The sequence below is a fragment of the Benincasa hispida genome, chromosome 1 (assembly GCF_009727055.1).
Source record: "Benincasa hispida cultivar B227 chromosome 1, ASM972705v1, whole genome shotgun sequence".
NCBI classification, from domain to species: domain Eukaryota; kingdom Viridiplantae; phylum Streptophyta; class Magnoliopsida; order Cucurbitales; family Cucurbitaceae; genus Benincasa; species Benincasa hispida.
This window is the reverse complement of record NC_052349.1, coordinates 66,983,330-67,006,966: the sequence shown is the minus strand read 5'-3', so window position 1 is coordinate 67,006,966 and position 23,637 is coordinate 66,983,330. Positions and strand designations below refer to the sequence as shown.

Here is a 23,637-nt window from a genome sequence, read left to right as displayed (position 1 = left end):
TCTTTTTATATTACCAATTTTCTTCATATCAAAATACTATCTTCCCTATTCTAGTCTATCAATAAAGCCCTTTTCCCATGGAAAAAAGTCCCCTCTTGTCTCTTTCCAATTTGCCTTGCTTAACCTCAATGCTCTCTTATCGAATCTTCTAAATTAATATATATATACCATTGGGTTTTCTTTATGGGAATAGCTAGATCTGTCTACGATGAAATTCGTTTAAGGAAATGGTTACGAACAATGGTAAATTGGTCCAAATATGCATGTCCTAGAAGATATAAGATGTCAAAGAAGAAACAAAAATGATGATATTAGCTAGAAGCAAGGCTTGGAATGTATTCAAGTTCGTATGGGACAAAACTTATATGCATTGCCCAGGCCAAGCAAGCCAGAATTCTACATTTTAACTACTTGGATAGATCGGAGGAAGAGATGACATAATTACATTTTCGCAATTGAAACTCGAAACGTGCCCATTGCGATTGCTGCCATGCCAGAGCCCAGACATGCCTATATACCAGCTGCACTTCCCAGTCTATCCTTTAAAATCTTCAGCCCCATGTACCTGCAGTATAAGAACATCCCAGAATAAAGCAAATTACCATTCCAAAATTCATCATGTGTGTGTATAACTTTGGTTCTTATTAATTTTTGTTGAGACCAATCAACAATTATAGTCTAAATTTCTGATGAACTCATGAACTGATTTTTTCCCTTACCTTCCCATCATCATGACAGTGGCTTGAGGATTGGTTCCAGGAGATTCACTGAAGGTTGATCCATCAATGACACGGAGACGGGAAACACCAAGGACCTTCAAATCAGGGCTCACTACCTTTCCCACATGGCACCCTCCATGGTAATGCCAAATTGTAATCACAGTGTCTCTGCAGAACTGCTCTAGAGATTTGGTGTCATTAGTATGCTTAGGAATGAGATTGACATTGGCCTTTACAGTTGCATTAAGTAACTTCTCAATGGTTTCCCTTGTATCTTTTGTGTAATCAGTGAAGTGTTTTGACTGCACAATTTTTGCTGCCATGCGAATACCATCAACGCACCGGTGAAGATCGTATGGGTGACTAAAGTAGTTGAAGGTCACAGATGGGTTGTCATCAACATTGGTGTTAACCAAGGTAAGTTTCCCTGTTGATATGGGATTGGCAATCTTTTCAAGAATGAAACCACCCTGGAATGCCTCCTGAGGTAAATCACGCTTCCTTGTGATGTAAGCTTGGACGGCCTCCCAGGTTCTTTGCTTTGGCGGAATGGTAGATAGTTGCCCAATCTGGTTACATAACAAATGCAGACAATCATAAAACCAAAACAAATTAGTTATTAACTTCCTCTTTAAGTAATTCTAGAGTCCATGGCAATTATATCATTGATTTCATGATTGAAATAGCTTGTTTCATGTGTCTCCCAGACTATGGTTTGAAAAGATTACAATACTTTCATTTATTTCTCTGAGTTCCTTATGCTTTTGACATTCTGTTCTTTCAAATATGTGACAAATCATGGCTGTCAACACTCGTAGATAATTCACATACAATATACGAATGGTTGGTTCTACATCTAGAAAATAAAGACTCCTTTTAACATTAATGATGAAATCAGGAATCTAATGCTTATAAGAAAGAGAGCTTACTTCAGCTGACATCATCCCGTGATTGCATCGAATACTATCCGAAGACTGACCGAAACCACTGCTAGATTCAATGTAAACACCAAACTTAGTAATCCCAACGGTCTGTATAAGAGATTTCTTGATAGGCTTGTTGGTGGGAACAAAGACAGTGTTCATTGGGTTATCAGCCATGCCTTTCCCAACAAACTCATTATCAAGCACCACAGATATGTTCAACTTTTCAAGATCTGCCCTTGGCCCAATTCCACTCAGCAGCAACATTTGAGGTGACCCAAGTGCTCCAGAAGATAAGATAACCTCACTCTGCCGCCTGTTTCTAAGAACTGCTTGATGTCTATTCCCATTTTCATCCTTAAAGATCACTCCCACTGCCTTTGGTTGCTTCCCTGCACAAGTCATTTCCCCCATTCACCTCCAATTTGATGTCATGTTGTTCACTATTTCGATTTTTTAATACAATTTCTTTTCAGCTCTACCACACAATACCCTTCTTTTTCTCTTGGAATTTAACCAAGACTACATAGTTCATTTCTAGTTCGATCTCTACAACTTTCAGCATTATGTAATTCTTATAAATGAAAATGTTTCTAAGAAATCCAGTCAATTGCATGTGTAATTGGTCCCTTGTGTTAACTCTAACAGTAACGTGAATAACTGATGATATTATTAAAGAATTAAGGGAATGTTTGGACCCAACTTCAAGTAGATACTCCATGTTTGATTCCAATTATAATAGTTGGTGTTTCCAACTCTTATAACCTACAATTATCTACTGTATTACTATTTCAAATCTCTATTTGTTAAGATGTTTACTATTTTCTACTCATCTCTCCTACCCTGTTCACTCCAAACACAATTTATTATAACCTACAAATTATAAAAACCCACAGATTATAATAAACAACTTAACGTCCCAAAAACCTCCTAAGTGGCAGGCTGATTTTCAATAGGCTAAGGGTTAAATGACAGAATTTAAAGTAACAAAGTCGACTATGACTCAACCAATTAATTCGAAGCAAATGAACGCAAAAGCGGTTAAAATTTCAAACGGAGGATTCCCATTCAAGTACATTCTAAGAGGAATTTTGACAAACAGTTTGTGTGCAGAGTGGCTCAACATACCTGTGGTATCAAATACAATATTCTGGACAGTGGCATAAACCAAGACAGTGAGCTTGTGGGGGTCGGCGGTGGCCAAAAGTTCGGCGGCGGTGTGACGGCGGCCGAAGCGGTCGAAGATGGTGCCACCAAATTTGGTGCCGTAAAGATGATCGTAAGTGAAACCATTGAAAGGGGAGATGCCAACATCCAAAAGACTGTCTCTGAAAGCTCTCTGCCATGGAGTGAGCTTAGGGCGGTGAACAATCTGGTTCTCGATCCATGGGTATGATTCATTCACAAGCTTCGCGTCCCAACCCACTTTCTCTATGAACCTGAAACCACGCTATTGTTAGCCGTTGCCATCCTTGGATTTAAACCATAAACTTTCGTAATTATATAGATTTATACTCTATTTTATATTTACATTTATATCAATTAAATTCTTAAATTGTAATGAATATATTAATTTATACTATTTATCAGGATTTACCTTTGAAAGTCGTTAACTTTTACGCTTGAGCAAACTTGGATGATTGAAATTGAAGCATGAATAATTTTCAAATAAATTTTAAATGGAAGTCTAAATTGATTCATTTATAAAAATTTAGGAGTTTAATTAATAAATTATAATATTTGGAAGAAGCCGATATTGCATTCATGCTTATGCATCCCATAATAAAGAAAATAAAAATACAAAGATATTCGAGATGTATCCAAGTATATTTCATATAATTATAAGTCTCATATAATATTTATACAAATGAAATGTAATAATAAAAAATATAAATTAATATATTCAAGTTTTAAATTGATATAAATATTAGTTTAGAGTTTTAATTAATACAATCCATACTTTATGAGTACAGATGGATAATTTTTCCATGTTTTTAATTTGTACGTACATGTTTTTATTGATTCTGTGATTGACTTATATAAGAAAAATCATCAACAGAAATGTTTCTATCGATACTTAATAGTTATAAAACATATTCTATAAAAGTTGCATCAATTTAAACTATGAATTTTCTAATATTTATTAGGACCATATTTGAAAATCATTAAAGGATTCAATTGCATTTATATTTGGATAAATATATAGGGTAAATTTCTTCAAATATTGATTGACAAAATAGATAATTAAAATTGATATGTGGATAATTATCAAAGAAAATCTCAATGGAGAGTATAGATTGATTTTCTTAAATATTTATTCAAACACAAAGTAATTAAATGTTTAAATTGATACGTTCATAAAAATTTAAAGTTTAAACTGATGCAATTATTAATTTAGAGTTTAAATTGATAAAACTCTAAAAAATGAGTAATATAAATTGATGTTTTCATTTTTTTAGTTAAAAAGAAGCAATAATCCTTCTTAAAAACGAAACGATAACCCTCTTAAAAAAAAAAAAAAAAAACAATAACCCATAAGAAAATATAAGATATTTTTTTTTATAAGAAAAAAAAGTTGTTTTCAAATATAGTAAAATGAGATAATTTATTTACCGCTATAATAAAATATTATTGTCTATCAGTAATGAGCATCAATCATTGTCTATTTCTGATAAATATCTATCATATTATCTAACAGTGATAGATACCGATAGATAGTGACATTTTATTATATTTAAAAATATTTTTATCTATTTTTGTCCTTCAAAATAATTATTAAAAAAAAAAAAAAAGAAGAGATTTAAAATTTAAAACATGGGACATATTATTTGATAATTACATAATAAATAAAAGGAAAGAGATTTAAATCTACCATTTAAAGAGAGATTGCCTAATTTCTGACCAATTAACACTCATTCAAAACACAAATCTAAGTCAAAAGTATTTCAATTATTTTTTATATGTTCAAAGTTTCTAATACACACAAGTCTCACCTAACTCACTTTTATGACCAACAATGGGAGAATATTAAATTGGAGAGAGGGAGAGACTGCCCATTTAATTAAATACATTATGAAGGGGAAGATGGAAATCTTAAATGTTCTGAATTTATTGTACCATATATGTCATTGGTAATTAATGTGTGACCTTGTGATCACTATTATTTGTGTGAATTTTTCAATAAACTTGTTGTATTCAAATTTTATGTCCCTTCAATTCTCTCCCTATACCTCTAAATAACAATATAATCTTTTCTCTTTTTTCCCCCAATTATTAACATATGGGGTGACTGATATGTATATATTTAAATTAATTGATATATCTTCAGGTTGATATGTATTTAATGAGCTTCACAATAATATCATCACCTTTTATTTTAATCATATTTAGATTGTATACAAAGTCATATTTGGGTTATAAACCAAAATCCGACCTTGAAATTATTAATTATGTTCTCGAATTATCATTATCGTCCACAATAATAAGTTGGTGAAACCATATCAACAATTTCTCCGATGAATTCAATATTGACATAAAGAATAAATCAATATTTCTATATTATATATTTTTAAAATAATATTTATCGAACATTATAAAAACGATAATGTTACTAATGTAAATAGGATATAAATAATAAACTTGTTAACTAGTAGTAGAAGGTATAAATTATTTATTTATTAATTTAAATATTTTTTGAATTTTTATAACTTTTTTGAAAATATCCATCCACATCGTCTTTTTATCGATATACTCATTCATTTTTTTAATATTGTATAGTTTCCTAGTTATTTATTTTCTTTATTCTAATTAACTATCTATTTACACTCTAATGATTATTATGATGGGAATAAATATAAATTATTTAAATATCTCAGACCTTTCAATTGTCCCATTTTATCTTTATAAAGGAAAAAAAGGCTTTTCAAAAAATTCATTTTTATTTATACATTTTTTACAAAAATGAATGAAAATATCTTAAAAAATAATTTTGAAAGATTGTGGAGCATTCCAATTTTTTCTAAAATAACTTATTTTTTAAATTAAACACTTAAAAATACATTCCAAATACACTCTAACTCAATTGAAAGGGAAAAAAAAGTTTCTGTTTGGACACAACAATGGTGGGTCCATTTTATTTTTATGAATTATTCAACAAAAATAACTAAAAAACTAAAAATCTATATAATGTCAACATTACCTAGTTCATAACAAAAATGTTGGTATTAAAAAAAACACCAATCCATAAATTAACTTATTAAAACAAAATTTAGACTAAACAAAATTTACTACTTAATATGGGGACACCTATTTGACTAGCTAGCCAGCTAGGCTTTTTAGTTAGTGCATTAAAGTTCATGATCAATAGCATATTTTCTAAAATTTGTTTCCAATGAATGCATCCTTTAACTATTTCTCCCTTTCAATTTTTGAATTTTAGCACAATATATAAAGAAGAGAAAAACTCAAATGCTGCCTGGATTGCATTTATTTTTGTCCAATAAAAAGTTGTCATGTCGAAAATATTTTTTTCTAAAAGAATGTTTCTTTTTGTGCGCGTAAAGAAAAGGAAAACCTGAAATTACGTGCAGCTTAGGTTGTACCGGATCATTATGCTCCATAAATAAATTTATAATACACAAAATTTAATATTCTTTTCATGTATGCTTATGTATTTTATATAATATATACCAACAACAAAAATAATTATTAAAACTCAGAGAACAAAACATCATAATGCTAGCACAAAGTTAGCATCGTCATCGTCTAATTCTGATTAGCAATAGTTGTAGTGAAAACAAGATACATTTAGATAAAAAAAAGCATGTTTGTATATTTATTTTCGAAGATGAGTTTTTGTCGCATGGCATCAAATAAAATGAAGATATTATTTTTTAAAAGTAAAGGGGTATGGTTACCTTGAGCTTGCTCTTGTGTAGAAACCAGCATTAATGCAAGTGCCACCACCCAAAACCCTAGCCCTAGCATTGAGAACTCCATCAGTAGAAATGAAGGCTTGTGAAGCAGAAGTGGGTGAAATATCTGCCAAAGTAATATGAAAGTTATCCAAAAATGACACATTTGAATTAGCAAAAGGGACTCCTCCTCTTTCTAGTAATAGCACATTGAATTTTTTAGACAATGTAGTTGCCAATGGACACCCTGCTGTTCCTCCCCCTACAATTATATAGTCATAAACATTCTCCCCACGTCGGGACGAATACGTCGACGACGACAACGACGAGAACGAGCTCGCCCGTTTGATAAATGGGTACCGAAATTCCGAATACGATTTCACCCCTACAAATTCAAAATGTGACCCTTGTTCATTAGGTTTAGAAAATAATAAATAAATAATTAAACTCTCTTTTTTTTCTCTTTTCAAGGAAAATAGAAGTTTATAAATTATTACCTTGAGAGAGGAGAATAAAAGAGAGGCAAAGAAGGAGAAAGGGAATAGTAGTATGGAGTTTGTGTGCACCAACAAAAGCCATTGGGGGAAGGAAAAGAGGAAAAACAGAGTTTTTCTTTACTTTTGGTTCCTTCAAAACACTACTATGTGGCTGACTCTGGTTGGCCATGTGTGTGTATATATATATATATATAAAGAGAAATAAACTCTGCCTTGGAATTCCAACTGGATTTTTTGTGGCAAAAAAATTGCCACGTTGGATTATGACTACATCATTCGTTTCCGTTCGATTGTCTTAAAAATTAAACTATCGAGGTTGATATTGAATTTCAATGCTATAAACATATGGTTGGATTCGGTAGTTATGCTCTTCTCACTCTCTAAATAAGTTATTATAGATCTTATTAATAATTTTTATATTTATATTAGTTACTAAAATGATGATATTTTTTGTTATATATTTTATGGATACTTCAATGAGATATTGGAGATATATATCTATTAAACTGTAATAATATTAATTGATGAACCTTCCCATTTATAAATATATGGACATCTTTTAATTATTGGTTTGATCAACCATTTCAACTATTTAATTAATGTTCTTTTATTACAAATTTTGAAAAAAAAAAATTATCATATAATATATATGTGTATGCTAGTCCCATTAAGTGTTGGCTTCATTTTAAAAATGATGTAAGGTAAAATTGTTTATAAATGAAAATTTAGATTTTTCGAAGATTGAATTATCAGCTTTTAAGATGATAATTAATGTTTTATCTACTCAAAACACTATACTATTAGATTAAGAAATTTATGATCAATACAATAAGTTTTATAGCACTAAAAATTTGTCCTTTTGCATGGCCCATTTGTAATATGTTTGAATGTTAGGGAACAATCTCCTCTAACAATATTAAGGGTGCCTTTAATTTAGCTTTTCAAGTATTTAATTTTAAAAATAAGCCCGTTTGGATTAATTTGAAATGTTTGATAACCACTCAAGATAGTTTTATTTTTTCTCTAGTAAATTCAAACAACTCCTAAATATAGTTTTATTATTATTATTATTATTTTTTGGATGAAATCTGAAAAGTAAATTCTTAAAAGTTACAGTCCGACGAATTATTTTATTGGAAATTAAAAGGGTGGTTGGCTGAAATTTCTAACGTTCATTGAATTGAAAGTGAAATACTTTTTTACCATTTTATAGTCGAATTTTAGTTTGATATTCTTTTCTAAATTTCACAATTCTCTACTTTCTCCTTATTCTTCAAGAAAATTATTAATAATTGTCTGCCACAAACTTTTTTTTTTTCTTTAACACTTCAATTTCCTTCATCATTTAACCCTAAAAACTTGATTTTTTCCCCTTCTTTCCAATCCAATATTTCCTATATTTTCCCTTTTTGCCATTTATAGAATTTGAAAAGCTTTTTTTTTTAAAAAATATTATTTGGAAAGAACTAATGAACCTCTTATAGATTAAAGTTTTCTCATTTCTATATCATTTACTAATTTGGTTTGTTTATTTTAGTCCATGTATTTTTAATTGTCCAATTTTAGTCTTTGAACTTTAAATAAATTTTAAATTCAATCCTTTCAACTAATGCTGATTTTCTTAAGAAAAAACTTTTTTTTAATATATTATGATTTGTGAAAACATATTCACATATTATATTTCCTTGTCTAAAGATTATTATTATTATTAAGTAAAAGCTCAATGTTTAGAGACTAAGTTTATAATTCATTGAAAATACGAAGATTAAAATTGAACAAATTTTAAAGTATAGAGATCAAAATGATAATCTTTTTATTATTATCATCATCATTTAACAACGGTTTTATTTATTATTGTTTTTTTTCCTAACTTTTCTTTAAATTTTTGTCAGAAAAGTTAATGACGACAGAGAGAAATCCAATCAAATGTTTTCCTTGATTTTTGGCATATGCTCCAGAATGGTTTTTTCCCCTAGTTCATGTTCAACCATGTATGGAGAGTAATATTATTTTGTGTTAGGAGCTTAACTAAAAGAGAATAAGCTAATAATGAAAATAATTAATTCGAACCGATGTTTTTTTTAAGTCAATTTTGTTATCTTATAGGGTGCTCAAGGTGCTATGACCTATTAATATGTCCTCGAGTAAGATTGATTACTAACTTGTGAATATAACTAAGGTGTATATGGATTGTATTTGATTGAATTACGGATATTTTTTGGATCAATCTAAAAATTCGGGTTGGTTGGATTAGCAATCTAAATACCCGAATAAAATCTCCAACCCAACCCTTAAAGTTCGATTTGGGTTGGGTTGCATTGTTTTATAACTTTTTATTTCTATTAATTTAAAATATGTAAATTTATCTATAACACACGGCTAATAACTAAAATGTCATAAAATTCAAATGTTAAAAACCAAATATCGATTATATTTATTACAAACTTTAAACAAACACGAACATCACAACAATTTCTAAAGAAAAATATTAAAAATTCATAAATATATTAACTGAAAATAGTCCAACTTTAAACAAAAAGAGTATATATATATATATATATATATATGTAATTTGGGTTGAGTTGGGTCAACCCGAGACCTGATCCAACTCAACAAAAATAGAAAAAAGTGCAACCCAATCCAAACTCAAAAGCAAAACTAATCCAACGAAACCCTTATAGTTTGGGTTGGGTAGTCCGAGTTATTTGGATTATCGAGTTTTTTGAACATCCCTAAATGCAACCCTTTAATCATAAAACTCAACAAGCACTAAAGTTTGTGAATAATCGTAAAGAATTATATTGGCTGAGGAGCAATTCAAAATATAAATTGATAAAAAGAATCACATAATCTCTTTATAAGAGTATATGTCTTCATCAAACCTAAATAATCTGCCATAATTTCAAAAGGCTTCATATCATTTACCCTAAAAACTTGTAGGGTTTTGGAAAAAAAATGTCTCCAGCTAGCTGGGAAGTTTGAGTCCACACACACACACACACACAATTTTTTAACAAATAATTAAAAAGTCAAAAGGGTTTTCACTTTTCAAGTGGCCTAAATTTTGCCACCTCTGTTGGGCACCATTTAAGAATTACAGGTTGGGTTTTCCCCTTCCCTCCCTTAGAGTAAACATCTCAATAAAAGAATCTGACAATTTTTTTATGGTTATCATCATTTAATTTTGCTTCACAAAACTCAAATCACAACCCAACTTCCTTTCTCATTTATCTTTTATAATTCACAATCTCTACCCCCAAAATCCAGCTGTGTGTATATATACAACAGTAACTGCATTCAACGTTTTATCTAACACTTTGAATGGCCGAACAAGAGGGTTCTAACATTTAGAGAAGTGTACTATATGTTGTATATACATTTATGTTATTTACGATTTTAACCCTAAAATTTAAAGAAATGTGCTATTTGTCATCTGTATTATCATATATTTCTCTCTAATATTAAACCATTTTCCTCTTCTACTCGTCGACGTAACTAACACATTATTAGTAAATCACATAAATGTCTACGTCGATTTCTTTATTGTTTATATTTTCTCACTTTCTTTGATGGTTGATTTCATAACCCCACTTTAATCACGTATCAAAATTTTTTTAAAAGTATTTATAAAATTAATTAATTGAGAAAAGAAAAGTTTGTCACGTGACAAATTGTTATTAGACAAGCATTGCATCAAGATGGTGTAACTCATAATGTACTAGATATTTTTCTTTCTAAATTGAATCCTAGCTTAATTAGCTATATTTTTGCTGCCAACCAAAGCAAAATCAGATCATCATATAAAAATTATTACAATAATTCTATTTGTATATCCATTCATTCCACGCAATGAATTTAATGTATATCATAATTTAGTGTGTCGTTTGTTATGATCATTATTGTTTCTAATTAATGGCCTCTTCTTTTCCTTTTCTGATTTGTGTCTTTTTTTTTTCCCCACACTAATGTATGTTTGTTTGTATGCCTTTTAACAGATTCTTTCTTCACCTTCTTTAATTTGCTTCATTTTTGCTCTCTTTGTGTTTGATTAATTATGGTGTTGTAGGCCAAAAAAGTCCATATAAAAATTAAGAAGAAAAAGATGTTAGGACATAACATCCATTTTAGGATGGGTTTAACTGTCATGGAAGTCTAATTTATTGCAGTGATGAAGTATAGTTTTGATTCATTTTCGTCCCTAATATTAAGGGACCAATCTAGATAAATATAGTTTGAGATGCCAAATTTTTATAATGCTTTTTTAGGAGCTAATATCATCATTAATTCTATTACATATCAACTATTGGTCAATTTGTGGGGACATTTGGAGCAAGGAGTTAGTTATTTTAGTTATAGTTGGATTATAATAGTTTGTGTTTGAGGTGCAGATTATTTTGGTTTGGATTAAAATAGTATGTGTTTGAGGTATAAACTATTTTAATTTGAGAAAGAAATAGTAAATATTGTAGTAAATAATAAAAAAATGATGAATGTAAAATAGTAAAAATTGTAACAAATAGTAGATGTTGTAGTAAATGGGGATTTTGAAATAGTGTTGACTATAGTTAATTGGGGATTACAAAATAGTATTTACGATAGCAAGAGGTGGTTATTATAATCTTAGACGATAGTCTTTGCCCCAAATGTCTTCGATTGTTCTTAAAAAATGTATGGTGATTAACTCTACTCGATTACTTTTAGAAACCATTATCAAACATCCATAGATCAAATACCTTTTTTTTAAAAAAATAAACCCAAACTATGGGGACAAAGCATGTTGTTTCGGAATCAAATTAAGGACTAAAAGTGTTAATTTCTAACATCCAAACAAATCAAATGAAAGCTAAATTTAGGTTAAAAATCATTTTTAGTCTCTAAACTTTGGTAACAGTAACAATTTAGTCCATGGATTAGAACTAGTTACATAGAAAAGGCCCATTAAGCATAAATAAACCGGTAAACTAATTAGAGTTAAGATTTAATGAGATTTTTTGCATAAATAAACTGGTAAACTAATTAGAGACTCAATATTTTTATAAAATACAAAGTCTACATCATAAAATAATAAAAAATGACATAATTTTGATAGCTTTTTTTACATTAGGGACTAAATTGTTACAAATTAGTACAATGACTAAATGGTTACATGCTAAAATTTAGGGACTGGATTGTTACAAAATTGAAAGTACAAAAACTAAATTATTACAAATGAAAATTCATGGACTAAATTGTTACTTTCATGAAAGTTTAAAGATAAAAAGTGTTCTTTTTTAACCCTAAATTTAAATCTCGAAAACGCTTACCAAGGGCCAGATTAAACAAAAATCTAAAAGTGAAATACTAACTTTTCTCAAGAAAACAACTTTGGTAACCAATGTCGAAATAAATTTGGAAGATGCGATTGTTTCAAAATAAAAAGTAATAATTAAAAAACAGGGAGATCGAGGTTCAAACATGTGCATACCCCTTCAAAAGTAAATGTAACCTAATATGCAATTTGTGACTTTAGCTCAATTTCAATTCATGATGAATTGGATTCATCACCTATTCGATCCTCTATGAAGTATCGTTAGGAGGCTAACTAATCCATTAGACCTATATGTCTACGACTAATGTAAAATTAGTTAATTAAAAACACAATCCCTGGTCCCTAAAAGTTTTCTCCTATTTCTAATTTATCTAACTCTTTCGGTATTAAACTTAAATTTTGTAAATTAACCTAGGTAATCGATCAAAACAGTAAATTAAGCTATAAACGGAGTGAAGTTCTATACATATTAGGTCTTTAATATTTTTTCTATACCGTCTTTGCTTATTTGAATTTTAAAAGAGAATTTAGCTCATAATTGAAGAAAGAAAAATCAAAATTGGGAATAAGAAGAACTTCGTAAGAATATGAAAAAAACAAATAAATAAAAGGAAAGAAATACTCAAATAAAAATAATAATAAAAAGTCACTGACTGGAACAAAAAGAAAATCCAAACACAACGGAATTGTAAATGCAAATACGGTAGCGAATTAAATGTGAATGCAAACCCGAAACAGTAAGCTTAAAGAACTTGGATCGAATTTCTACCCATTTTCTTAATCCAACTACTGGTCATGTTTTTCAAGGGTAATTGAGTTATTACCGTCCTAATTTTCGAATAGGATTGGATTCAGTATCGAGACAACATATCATGTTCATCGAAAGAAGAGAAACACAAATTGAAAGTTGAAGTGGCGAATTGAAACAAAATAGTAAAGAAATAAAAGAACTACTAAAATGGAATATAAAGAAATTAAGATTTGAAATCACTCAAAATCATAATATTAGAAGTAAACACAATAATAATTTTAGCTTTAGATGTTAGTTGACATTTTATGAACGATGATAAATGAATTTTAAGATACTAGATTTGGAAAAACGCTTATCTTTAATGAAAAATTTTCATATATTTACGAAAAATTTCACTAACGATGACGATTCCTACTTGTCACGAAAAATGGAACTATAATGGTTGTTTTGACCGCCATCAAATGTATTTTTTTTTTAAAAAAAATTGTGCTTGAAATGTTTAAACCCGTGCAAAAAGGAGACTTATCATGACAGGAAAACCCCATTGTCCAAAATGGCATTACAATGACAGTTCTGCCCGTCATCAAAAGGTGAAAAATTATAGTCTGGAACAACGTCGTTGTGAGAAAGTCAAAACTGTCATCGTAGGCTTTTAGCAAAATGATGTTGCTTCAATTTTCCCTTATCACTTTACCATTCAAAAAAATCTCAATTTTCATCATTCACACAATGCGTCAGAGCTATTGCTAAAAGCAAGAGCATCTTCAACGGTTGTTGATGACAGGCACAATGATTGACGATGGTGGAGGATAATACAGTATAATGTTGACAATGAAATTTGACTGAAACATGTTATTTTAAAACAAAATTGTGTCATAGAAACTAACTCAATTACGTTGGAGATTTTTCGGAAATATGTGAGCCCGAGGCACAGACGAAAAATGGCAAACAATGATTCCTCATAGATCTAGCCCAATAAGACCCCAAATCAAAACTTTTATCGATTATATGTCAGTTGCTCAAGGTTCTCTCTATTCCTTTCTATTTACTGTAATAGTTAAGTATTTTTCCATTTGAGAATCAAAAGGAGAAGTTAAGCTTACTCGGGGATATTTTTCTTGTACGCTCATCATAATGAGTTTATTATGAAAATATTGATGGGTGTGACAACCTTATGATCAGTGTTGCTCCACTTTTTTTTTTTCTCTCCCCTTGTTGACGGTTGCCTCAGACAAGGCCCAAACCCAAAGAAGACTGAGAGGTAGCATGGGAAAACGTGCACCTCAAAAGGAAAAATTAAGAATCTCATATTATTGGCCAACCAGTCGCACTAGAGATTAAATAACACTCTAGAAATCTTCTAGCCATGCTAGGTTTGGCCCCTACGGTCTTGATCGCCATAAACAACTTTGACATCGCTAGAGTTACACGAAATCACAAGCGACTGTCAGAGGAAGTGCATTATAAATAGCTCCATTTGATGACTCATTCTTACCTTTAAAGGATAAACATATGAAATAGCATGAAATGGAGAAGGAACACTAAGAGAGAACCATTCTTACCTTTAAAGGATAAACATATGAAATAGCATGAAATGGAGAAGGAACACTAAGAGAGAACCATTCTTACCTTTAAAGATTCTCGAGCTCCACAAAAAATCCTCTTGATCTTGGCACGAACTTCTTCTCAATCGAACTTGAACACAACCACAAGAATAACCTTGTTATTCCCAAGAATTCTAATAGAAGGATATGTGGTATCCAACTAATTGGAAGAGGAAGAGGTAGAGAGATTTCTCTTAGAGAGTGAAAAGAGGATTTGGGTTTTGGTGGCTAGGGTAAATTCACCAAATGAAATTCTTGCCCTAAAAAGGCCCTTATCTAAATCTTTCCTTATTTATCTTTGTGCTTAATTAATTAAATAATCTTTATATAATTAATTAACACATTAATTAAATAACCATCTACACCTTTAATCTAATTTAACATATATATATATATTTAATTAACATAAATAAACATCGTATGTTTATGTGCACCACTTCCCTATTAATTTAATTAATTGAGTTTTTATGAATCTAATTCACTTGAATTAAATATTTGAATCTCATCAAATATTTCTCTCTAACTTAATTTAAATTATAGATCACATCCATAATCAATTACATATTAATCATATTAATATACAAGTTCCTCAAATTGATTCGAATAATTCACATCATTCCTCTTTAATATCCTTTATTGAGCTAATAAGGGATCTGGTGGACCTGCAGATCAGAAGTTCCAACAATATGAGATTAATTGACTAAACTCATTAACCAAACTAATCAATATTCGTTAACTATGGGTACACTCCATTAAGAACCCACAATTGCACTCTTTTCACTGCAGATATATTTATGTGTCCATGGATATAGACCAATACCAGCAAGCTAGTCATTCACGAGTGTTGGTAACACCAACTGGGTCAAATTATCGTTTTACCCTTGGGTTATCTCCGAGTTCTTAAGTACCAGTGCTCCTCTATTGAGCAATCTATTTATGGTTCAACCAATAAACAGAAACTCCTTTTGGGCCAATGAGAGGGTAGTGCTCTTTGTTTAAATCCCGGTGACACCACTAAAGGGAACACTCATCTACTTACCCTTAAGGCGGGAAGAAGTAAATTCCGTCTTGTATCATTATGTTCCCAGCTCCCCACTCGGTCTTATCCCAAAAATGGTAGGCTTATTGAGTCGAAAAACTGGTCACTCTCACCCGTACAAATTAAAGGACAATCCCCCGCGAACAAGAGTTCATAATACACTCAGGATTAAGACTAAGTTGTCTAGGTCATCCAATTGAAATAAGAACCTAACTAATTAATAGTGTTACATCTAGTGGTTACTATTTTGTGGTCCGGTCATATGCAAACTCATTGCATAAGATACTCTCACTCGCATGTCATCTATACGAACGCATAGATCATTGTGTTTGTATCAAATACATAGTGGGTCGTATTCATAGTGTTATAGGATAAGGTACCCAACCTTATCCTTATACTATAGACTCTTTAGGCTGTATCTTGAACATTAATCCCTATATGTCTCCACATAAAGTTCAAGACTCATAAGGCAGCCTTGGATGTTAGTTTATTGGATAAGTTCAAGACTCATAAGGCAGCCTTGGATATTAGTTTATTGGATTTAGGGTTATAAAGACAAAAAAGACAAATAACACATACAATAACCTTTATTGAATTAATATCGACAACTCTTTATTGATGACGGTCAATTGATGATATTTACTATCTATGAGTTTTAGGGCATAAAAACCAATAAACTCCCACTTGAATTAAAACTCAAGTCAGTGCGTTGTACATAATATCATAATCCAAAACATCGGGAATATGGTAAATAAATATAATAAACTAGGGTAACCACATACCCATTATGATAGAGTTTGAAAACATGCAACGGAAGAAAAACGGATCATTAAGCATTCTAATTCATTAATTTTGGCTTTGAATTAAGCATGCTCATAAAATAACAAGAGGGTTTCATGTCATACCTTTGAAGAAATACTTTATTCTTAAATCTCAACTGCAATCTTCTTCAATTCAGCTTGTGAACCACCACAAGGCCTTCCCTACTATCCTCTAGGTGTCTTGGATTGAGTTGTGGGACTCAAAATAAGCTTGAATTAAAGGGAACTTGGAGGAAACTTTCTGGTTTTAGCAGCTTGTGAAGAACCCTTCTTCAAGAGAGATTTTCAGCCAAAATCAACCCTTCTGCATGCCCGAATTTGGTTGAATTCTGAATTATATAAAGCATGATAACCATGCAAACCAACTCCTTGCATGATTCACAATTCATGCTTGTGAATTTGACTGAAAATCTTAGTAGAATGTGTGTAAGCAAGTTGGAAATGGAAGTGGGAAAATTCAACTTCTCCATTTCCAATTTTCCCTTTTTTCCTTTTAATTTGAAACTAATTTTCAAATTAATTTTAATTTCAGCTTTTAATTCATTAATTAAAACTTAAATTATATTTAATTTTACAAAAATTAATTCAAAATTAATTTTTCTAATAAATTTAATAATTAATAACTAATTAAACAATTGGATTAATCCAATTAATTTAATATCAAAATTAAGTCAATTTAACACTAATTCCACCATCATGAAACCCTATTCATGAATTTAATATCTAAATCATATGATTCTCCAATTTTGTTTAATTCTAAAATTAAACGTGTAATTACATCACATATAGTTACTGAGTCCCTTAGTTCCGTTTTGAATGTTTCAAATCAACTTATCACACCACTCTAAGGCTAATCCATTTGTGAGCTAGTAGGGGGACCTTGTGGACCTACAGATCATGGGCTTCAAGGATCCAAGATTAATTGACTAAACTCTTTACACCAAATTAATCCCCATTCGTCAATTACTGGGTCACCCCACTAAAGCCCAGAGTTGCACTTCTCTCACTATAGATATATTGTGTTAAATCAACTTATCATGCTACTTTAAGGCTAATCCATTTGTGAGCTAGTATAGGGACCTTGTAGACCTACAGATCATGGGCTCCAACAATCTGAGATTAATTGGCTAAACTTTTTACACTGAATTAATCCCCATTAGTTAACTACTGGGTCACCCCATTAAAGCCCAAAGTTGTACTTCTCTCACTGTAGATATATTGTATCCACTTGATATAAGCATGATTAGTAAGCTAACCCTTCACGGGTTATTCATAATAACGGCTAGGTCAAAATGTTGTTTTACCCCCGAGATTACCTCTTGTTCCTTAAGTCCCACTGATTCTCTAATGAACAATTAGTTTGTGATCCAATCATGAAACCGAGTTCCTCTCGAGCCAACGAAAGGGTGGGGCCCCTTGTTCAAGACCCGGAATTAGTACTTAAAGGAACAACCTCTCTACTATCCCTGAAAGTGGGTAGGAGTGAGTTCCATCTTGCACCCTATGTCCCCAGTTATCTACCTATTGAGGATGATGCCCTAAAGTCTCATGTCCTGTAGTTTGTAAACAGTTTGTACGAAAGTTTGTGATGTATAATATATGATATTTACTTCACTTCTTGATTTTGCTCATTTAGATGTTTTATTTGCTTTACCAAAAACTAATAAACTAAAATCCTTGGTTGTTTTTATGTAACTTAAGCATATATGTGGTGACATACAAGTGGATCATGTCTTAAGTGATTACCAAAATGGTCTGTAGTATATGGATATAGAAGGGAAACCTTATCCTGGTAACACTACGGATGCGGCCCGCTTTGTGAAATAGTTACAAGTGTTGTGACTTGTCATAGATGTTCTGATCCTGATCATTCGTGTAGGGGACATGCGAGAGAGGGCATCCTATATAAAGAGTTTATATAATACCTGACCACGAAGTGTTAACGTCTCGTTATATAACATCATTCATGATAGAGACTTCACTTCACTAGGATGACCACAGGTAACAAGACCTTAATTCTAAGTGAGTTAGGAACTCCTGCCATTGAGGGCAATCTTTTGATTTTCATGGGTGCGAGTGGCTAGTTTGCCGACTAAAACCTACCACTTTGGGGATTCGTTTGATTTGGGAGCTAGGAACTCAACTACATAAGATAGAATTCACTCTCTCCCCAAGCCAAGGGTAAGTAGATAGATAGCTCCCTTAAGGGCTGATCCCGGGGCTTGAACAATGTGGCGCCACACACTTTCTCATGACCCAAGAAGTGTTCACACATAGTTGGACTATGTTGTATTGTTCATTAGAGGGATCGGTGGTACTTAAGGAGTGAGATGTAACTACAAGGGTAAAACGGTAAATTATCCCAACTGTACTTACGAGCATCCGTGAAAGGTTATCGTACTCATGATTGGTTATATCTAATGGACACAAAAATATATTTGTGGTAAGAAGAGTTCAGATGTCGGTTTTTAGTGAAATGTCTGGCAGTTAACGGATGGTGAATCTCGTGGCTAAAGAGTTTAGTCAACTATTCATGTACCATTGGAGCTTCGAGCCATAGGTTCATAAGGTCCCCTTAGTAGGTTGGATACAAGTTGAGAATCAGTTTTTGGGTCAGTTTAAAATGTTCAAATTGACAAGAGGAAGTTTGATTATATATGATATAATTGAACTAGTTAATTATATATGATATGATTGACTAAATGTATAAGATACATTAAGTTGGAGGAAATTGGGTATAAATATGATTTATATCAAGTAGAGGAGAAAACACTATGGTTGATATGATATCAAATTATAGATATGAATAGAATATGATTATATTTATTATTTTATTAATTGGACGGTTATGAGATAATTGCCCAACGTTTTCTCCGAATTCATGCGTTAGTGGGAAGTTCATTTCAGTTTTCGTAACTGAAGAATAAAATGAAAATGGTTTTCATTTTGCAAAAGATACGCATAATAGCTCACGGTGTGATTAGCATTCGATCGTATAGTATTTGAGAGCCTATACGATAGTGCATCGCGTTTACTAAACGATCGCACACCCGCGTGCGCATTCTCTATACGATCGCTTACCATTTTCTAGACGATCTCTTAACGCCTGAGCTGATTTAAACGATTGTATAGATGACTGTCTTGCTTTTACTACACGATCGTGTTACTCGACTAAACGATCAAGCATCCCGACTATGCGATACTCTTTCACTTCCCCCATTTTCTTGATCTTTTGTACACGATAGTTTTTCCTCCTCACCTCTACCAAATCCAAACAAAGCCCACCCTTTGGATTCTTACTCCTAGAATACTGAGGGCTCTGAGTGGTAGTGTCATCCCCATTTTCCGGTGTTCATGCGAAGTCATTCGTGGTAGACGATGGGAGAGTTGCTAAACGATTGCTTGACGTTCTAGCGAGAAGAGTTCGTTCGTGAAGAGAGCGAGTTTTCAAGTGAAGAAAGTCTTCAACAAGTTTGTTCTCTCGGTCTCTTGTTTATTCATTCTTTAAGCATGCCAGTAATTTAGTGTTGTTAATGCATATCTATATATCTGAATGTATATGTGAAAATTCTGTCACAATTAATTGGAAAGGTCTGCTTCCGCTCATAGGTACTCTTGTATAAGAGTTCCTTTAATTAGTATGAGAGTCAGGTTTCTGATATTCCAAATTCATTGCTACAAAGAATTGCATTTACATTCTCGGTGGGTGAAGCATGTCTACTCTTTGTTTTAATTGTTAAATCGTTTGTGGATGTGTGGATTAATGGAGTTTTTTGGGATGAAACCTCGGTTTGTTAAATTATTTTACATTTCCAATTAATTATAAAGGCCCCTGCACTTTTAGGCATAATTAATTGCTATCGAATCTATAATTTCAAAGTTAGTTTGAGTTTTGAGTCGTTCGTGAAGAAGTTTGGAGCAAGGGTTGCTGTTCTTCGGGGAAGAAGACGATCATGCATTGGTCGGGTCGTGTAGACGATGGGGTAGACGATCGCTGAGTACCGAATGCTCGGGTGTCGCTTAACGCGCGCGCGCAATAAACGATCGTATAGCTCAGCAAGCCTCATCGCTTAGTTACTGACTATATGATCACGGAGTAAAAGGCATGGTAAATCATTTACCTACCGCATGTTAAGCGGTTGTCTAGACGATGAGGCTTCGCAGCCTCATTGTCGTCTAGCGATCGTTTAGCATTTGCGCTATTGTCTAGTGTGCGCTACACGATCGTTTACTTGAAATCGTTTACTAAATGATGGGAGCTTCGCCCAGTGGTTCAAGACCCGGTTCGCCAGTGAACCGGTATGCTCGAATGAAAAATGTAATAAATAGAATTTTTCATTCCGATTTTGTATTGGTTCATCCCAGTCCATTAATCTGTGGTTTTATACATGAAATGTATGGTTTATTTTATATGTCATATGGTATGCACATATAGAGAATCTCACCTTAAGTTATGCATTGTTCATGCATCATCTCTTTATTATAAAAGTTTTGATTTGGAGAAGCATGATTTAAATTACATAAGAGCGTGCTCATGCATCATATAATATAAGAGTTATATTTATGCATGCATAAAAGCATTAACATGTATCATCTTTATATTATAATTGTTATAGTATAAGTGTGTATGGAAAGCATGTTTGCTTGGTTATTAATTGTATATAAAAGTAATAGGATGGCAGTTTTGCACGTTTCTTTATTTGATCTCCTGTAAAAGGATAAGGTTGCTTAGTCTCTTGTCTTGATCTGCTTCTTCCCTATGGTGGGCTCATTAAGGTAGGACTCTGGCGCCAGAAACAAGGGGTCACACTTACGTGGAATTGTTAAGAGTTAACAGTTCTGAACCAAATAAATGGTGGTTGTTAGGTTCAGTTCCAAGAGTTGGTTCTGCCTGATAGTTGAGAATGTCTCATCCCAGTGAAGGGGCATCTGATCACCCCACCGGTGACGTTTGTCCTGCCTCACTGGGACATCATTGCAAAATAGAAGTCTTTCACTTAAGGTACTTGGAAACTGTTTTGCTAAAACTAATTGGTTAAAATGTGGTTTAGCAAAGACTTATAAAAGTTTGTTCGTTTTTCAGCAACAAGTTTTAAAATGGCTACAACCACGATAGTTTTGCTTAGCGCCAAAAAACTTACTGCCGACAACTATATAAGTTGGAAACATATGATCACGACGATACTCATCATTGAGGATCTAATGTTTGCCCTTACGGAGGTCTGTCCTCCTATATCAGCTTTGAACGCCACTCGAAATGTTCGGGAGGTGTACGAGTGATGGACACGGACAAATAAGAAGGCCCAAGCATATATCTTGGCCAGTCTTAGTGACATATTGAGAAGCATGAGCCCATGGTCTCAGTGCGTGAGATCATGGAGTCCCTGCAAGGGATGTTTGGACAGTAGTCTGGACAACTCAAGCATGAAGCTATGAAATACAACTTCAACTCCAAAATGGAGGAAGTCACCTCTATTCGTGAGCATGTGCTTAACATGATGGTCCACTTTAATGTGGCGGAGATGAATGGGTCTAAAATCAATAAGGGCAATGATGCGTTATTTTATGATTGTGGAATTATGGATGAAATGCGATGATGAAAATACGTTGAGCACTCAAGTTTTCTCAGTGGAATCTAAGTGTAAACCCCACTGAGTTTCCTGGTAAATCCAGGGTCGAACTCAGAGACTTGGGAAAATAATATGCGGTGGTAATTTTCAGAAGACTTTACGGCAACCAAATAAATCAATAGTTGTTGGGATTGTTGTTTGCGATAATAGAAATAAACAAAAGTGGCGGAGTTCGAAAAGAGTTGATAAAACGGAAGATACAATGAGTATGCGGTGAACGGGTTGAGAAAGATTTCGGCTAATACTTCCTAGGATGCGTTCATACTATGCGATCATGCAACACACATACAATAGTAAACCATCTATGGATGCGAATGCTATAGCTTCTGATGATAAAATGCTTACGATATATGCGATAAGTCTATACGACCTACACATAAGCCTCTACTTTTATTTATGCGATGACAAAATGACACACACACAAATAAGGTGACCACATAATATCATACCTATCTCTAGGATGCATGCGATGTAGGTTGACAAACAGAGCTTATCTCTAAGTCCCTATCTCTTGTTTATGCAGTTCAAATCTTGCTCTCTCGAGTCTAGATTCTAACCCAGCTCCCTCAAATCTTAGGTTCTTTCTTTAGACTCTCTCTCGAGTATCTCTAAAGGGATGTTTGGCACAACATAAAACAAGATAATCGCAAGCAATGAAAATCCTAGGTTATGTTAGCTTAGTTCTTCTCAACCCATTCGACAAGTTTAGTTACTCATGCGTGCTAAGAGAGTGAACAAATGTAGAATAAGAACTTCCATTGTATAAATATAAAGATAAGTACATAACAATGCAAGAAGAGAATAAAGAGCCTGGTAGCAATCTCTTGCTTCCCAGGCTTTTACACTGTATTTTCTACTCATGTTCAAAAGATAATCTTGCTCTCGCGAGAGTCGGCTCGCTCTCTACTTTCTACGCCTCCGGGTTCTCTCTCGAGTTTCCCTTAGCGATCTTCTGACGTCTCTAATCTTCCCTTGCTCTGCCTTAAAAATAGAAGAAAACAATGAACATGGCTAAAGCTCTTAAATCGGTGAATAAGTGAACCCCTTTTCTGAAGGATACCTTTGGTATTTATAGAGCTTCGGGGTGAAGGGCGGCTTCTCTCTTATGATTGCACAGATGAGATGACTTTAATTCCCTGACTGATGCGCCGAATATTTGTCACCAAAAAGCTGAATGTACTTGTTATCGTTAGTGGCTGTCAACTTAATTCGGATTCGACCGTCATTAGCTTTCTATCCCATCGCAATTAATTATGCCTTTTACCCAAATACGCCCACCAAGTTGCACCGGCTCTATGCGGCAATCCTTCTTGAGCAGATGTTTGCGAGCACAAATTACCACAAAGCCTTGCGGTAATACTGCACTCATCCGTTGATTACTTGTAATCGCGTTTTTCGCTTTGTGTCAACACATATTCTGCATAAAAACACA

At 32.6% G+C, this 23,637-nt stretch overlaps 1 protein-coding gene across 1 annotated transcript; it reads right to left on the bottom strand.

Moving 5' to 3' along the window:
- Nucleotides 1–285: 285 nt before the first annotated feature.
- On the bottom strand, nt 286–7,200 carry LOC120071634 (protein HOTHEAD). The gene is made up of 6 exons (XM_039023996.1): nt 7,053–7,200; nt 6,559–6,940; nt 2,771–3,081; nt 1,649–2,034; nt 720–1,288; nt 286–565 (listed from the first exon to the last, which is right to left on the bottom strand). Exons 1-6 carry the CDS (start codon nt 7,132–7,134, stop codon nt 511–513), a joined length of 1,785 nt encoding a protein of 594 aa, XP_038879924.1. The 5' UTR covers nt 7,135–7,200; the 3' UTR covers nt 286–510.
- Nucleotides 7,201–23,637: the final 16,437 nt, after the last annotated feature.

Bases quoted from the DNA above. Each gene is read 5' to 3' on its own strand.
- LOC120071634 (XM_039023996.1), bottom strand. From the start codon at position 7,134: ATGGCTTTTGTTGGTGCACACAAACTCCATACTACTATTCCCTTTCTC. The intron at 3,082-6,558 runs GTAACCATACCC...GCGTGGTTTCAG, and splicing joins TACACAAGAGCAAGCTCAAG to GTTCATAGAGAAAGTGGGTT. The intron at 566-719 runs GTAAGGGAAAAA...CTTATACTGCAG, and splicing joins ACTGTCATGATGATGGGAAG to GTACATGGGGCTGAAGATTT.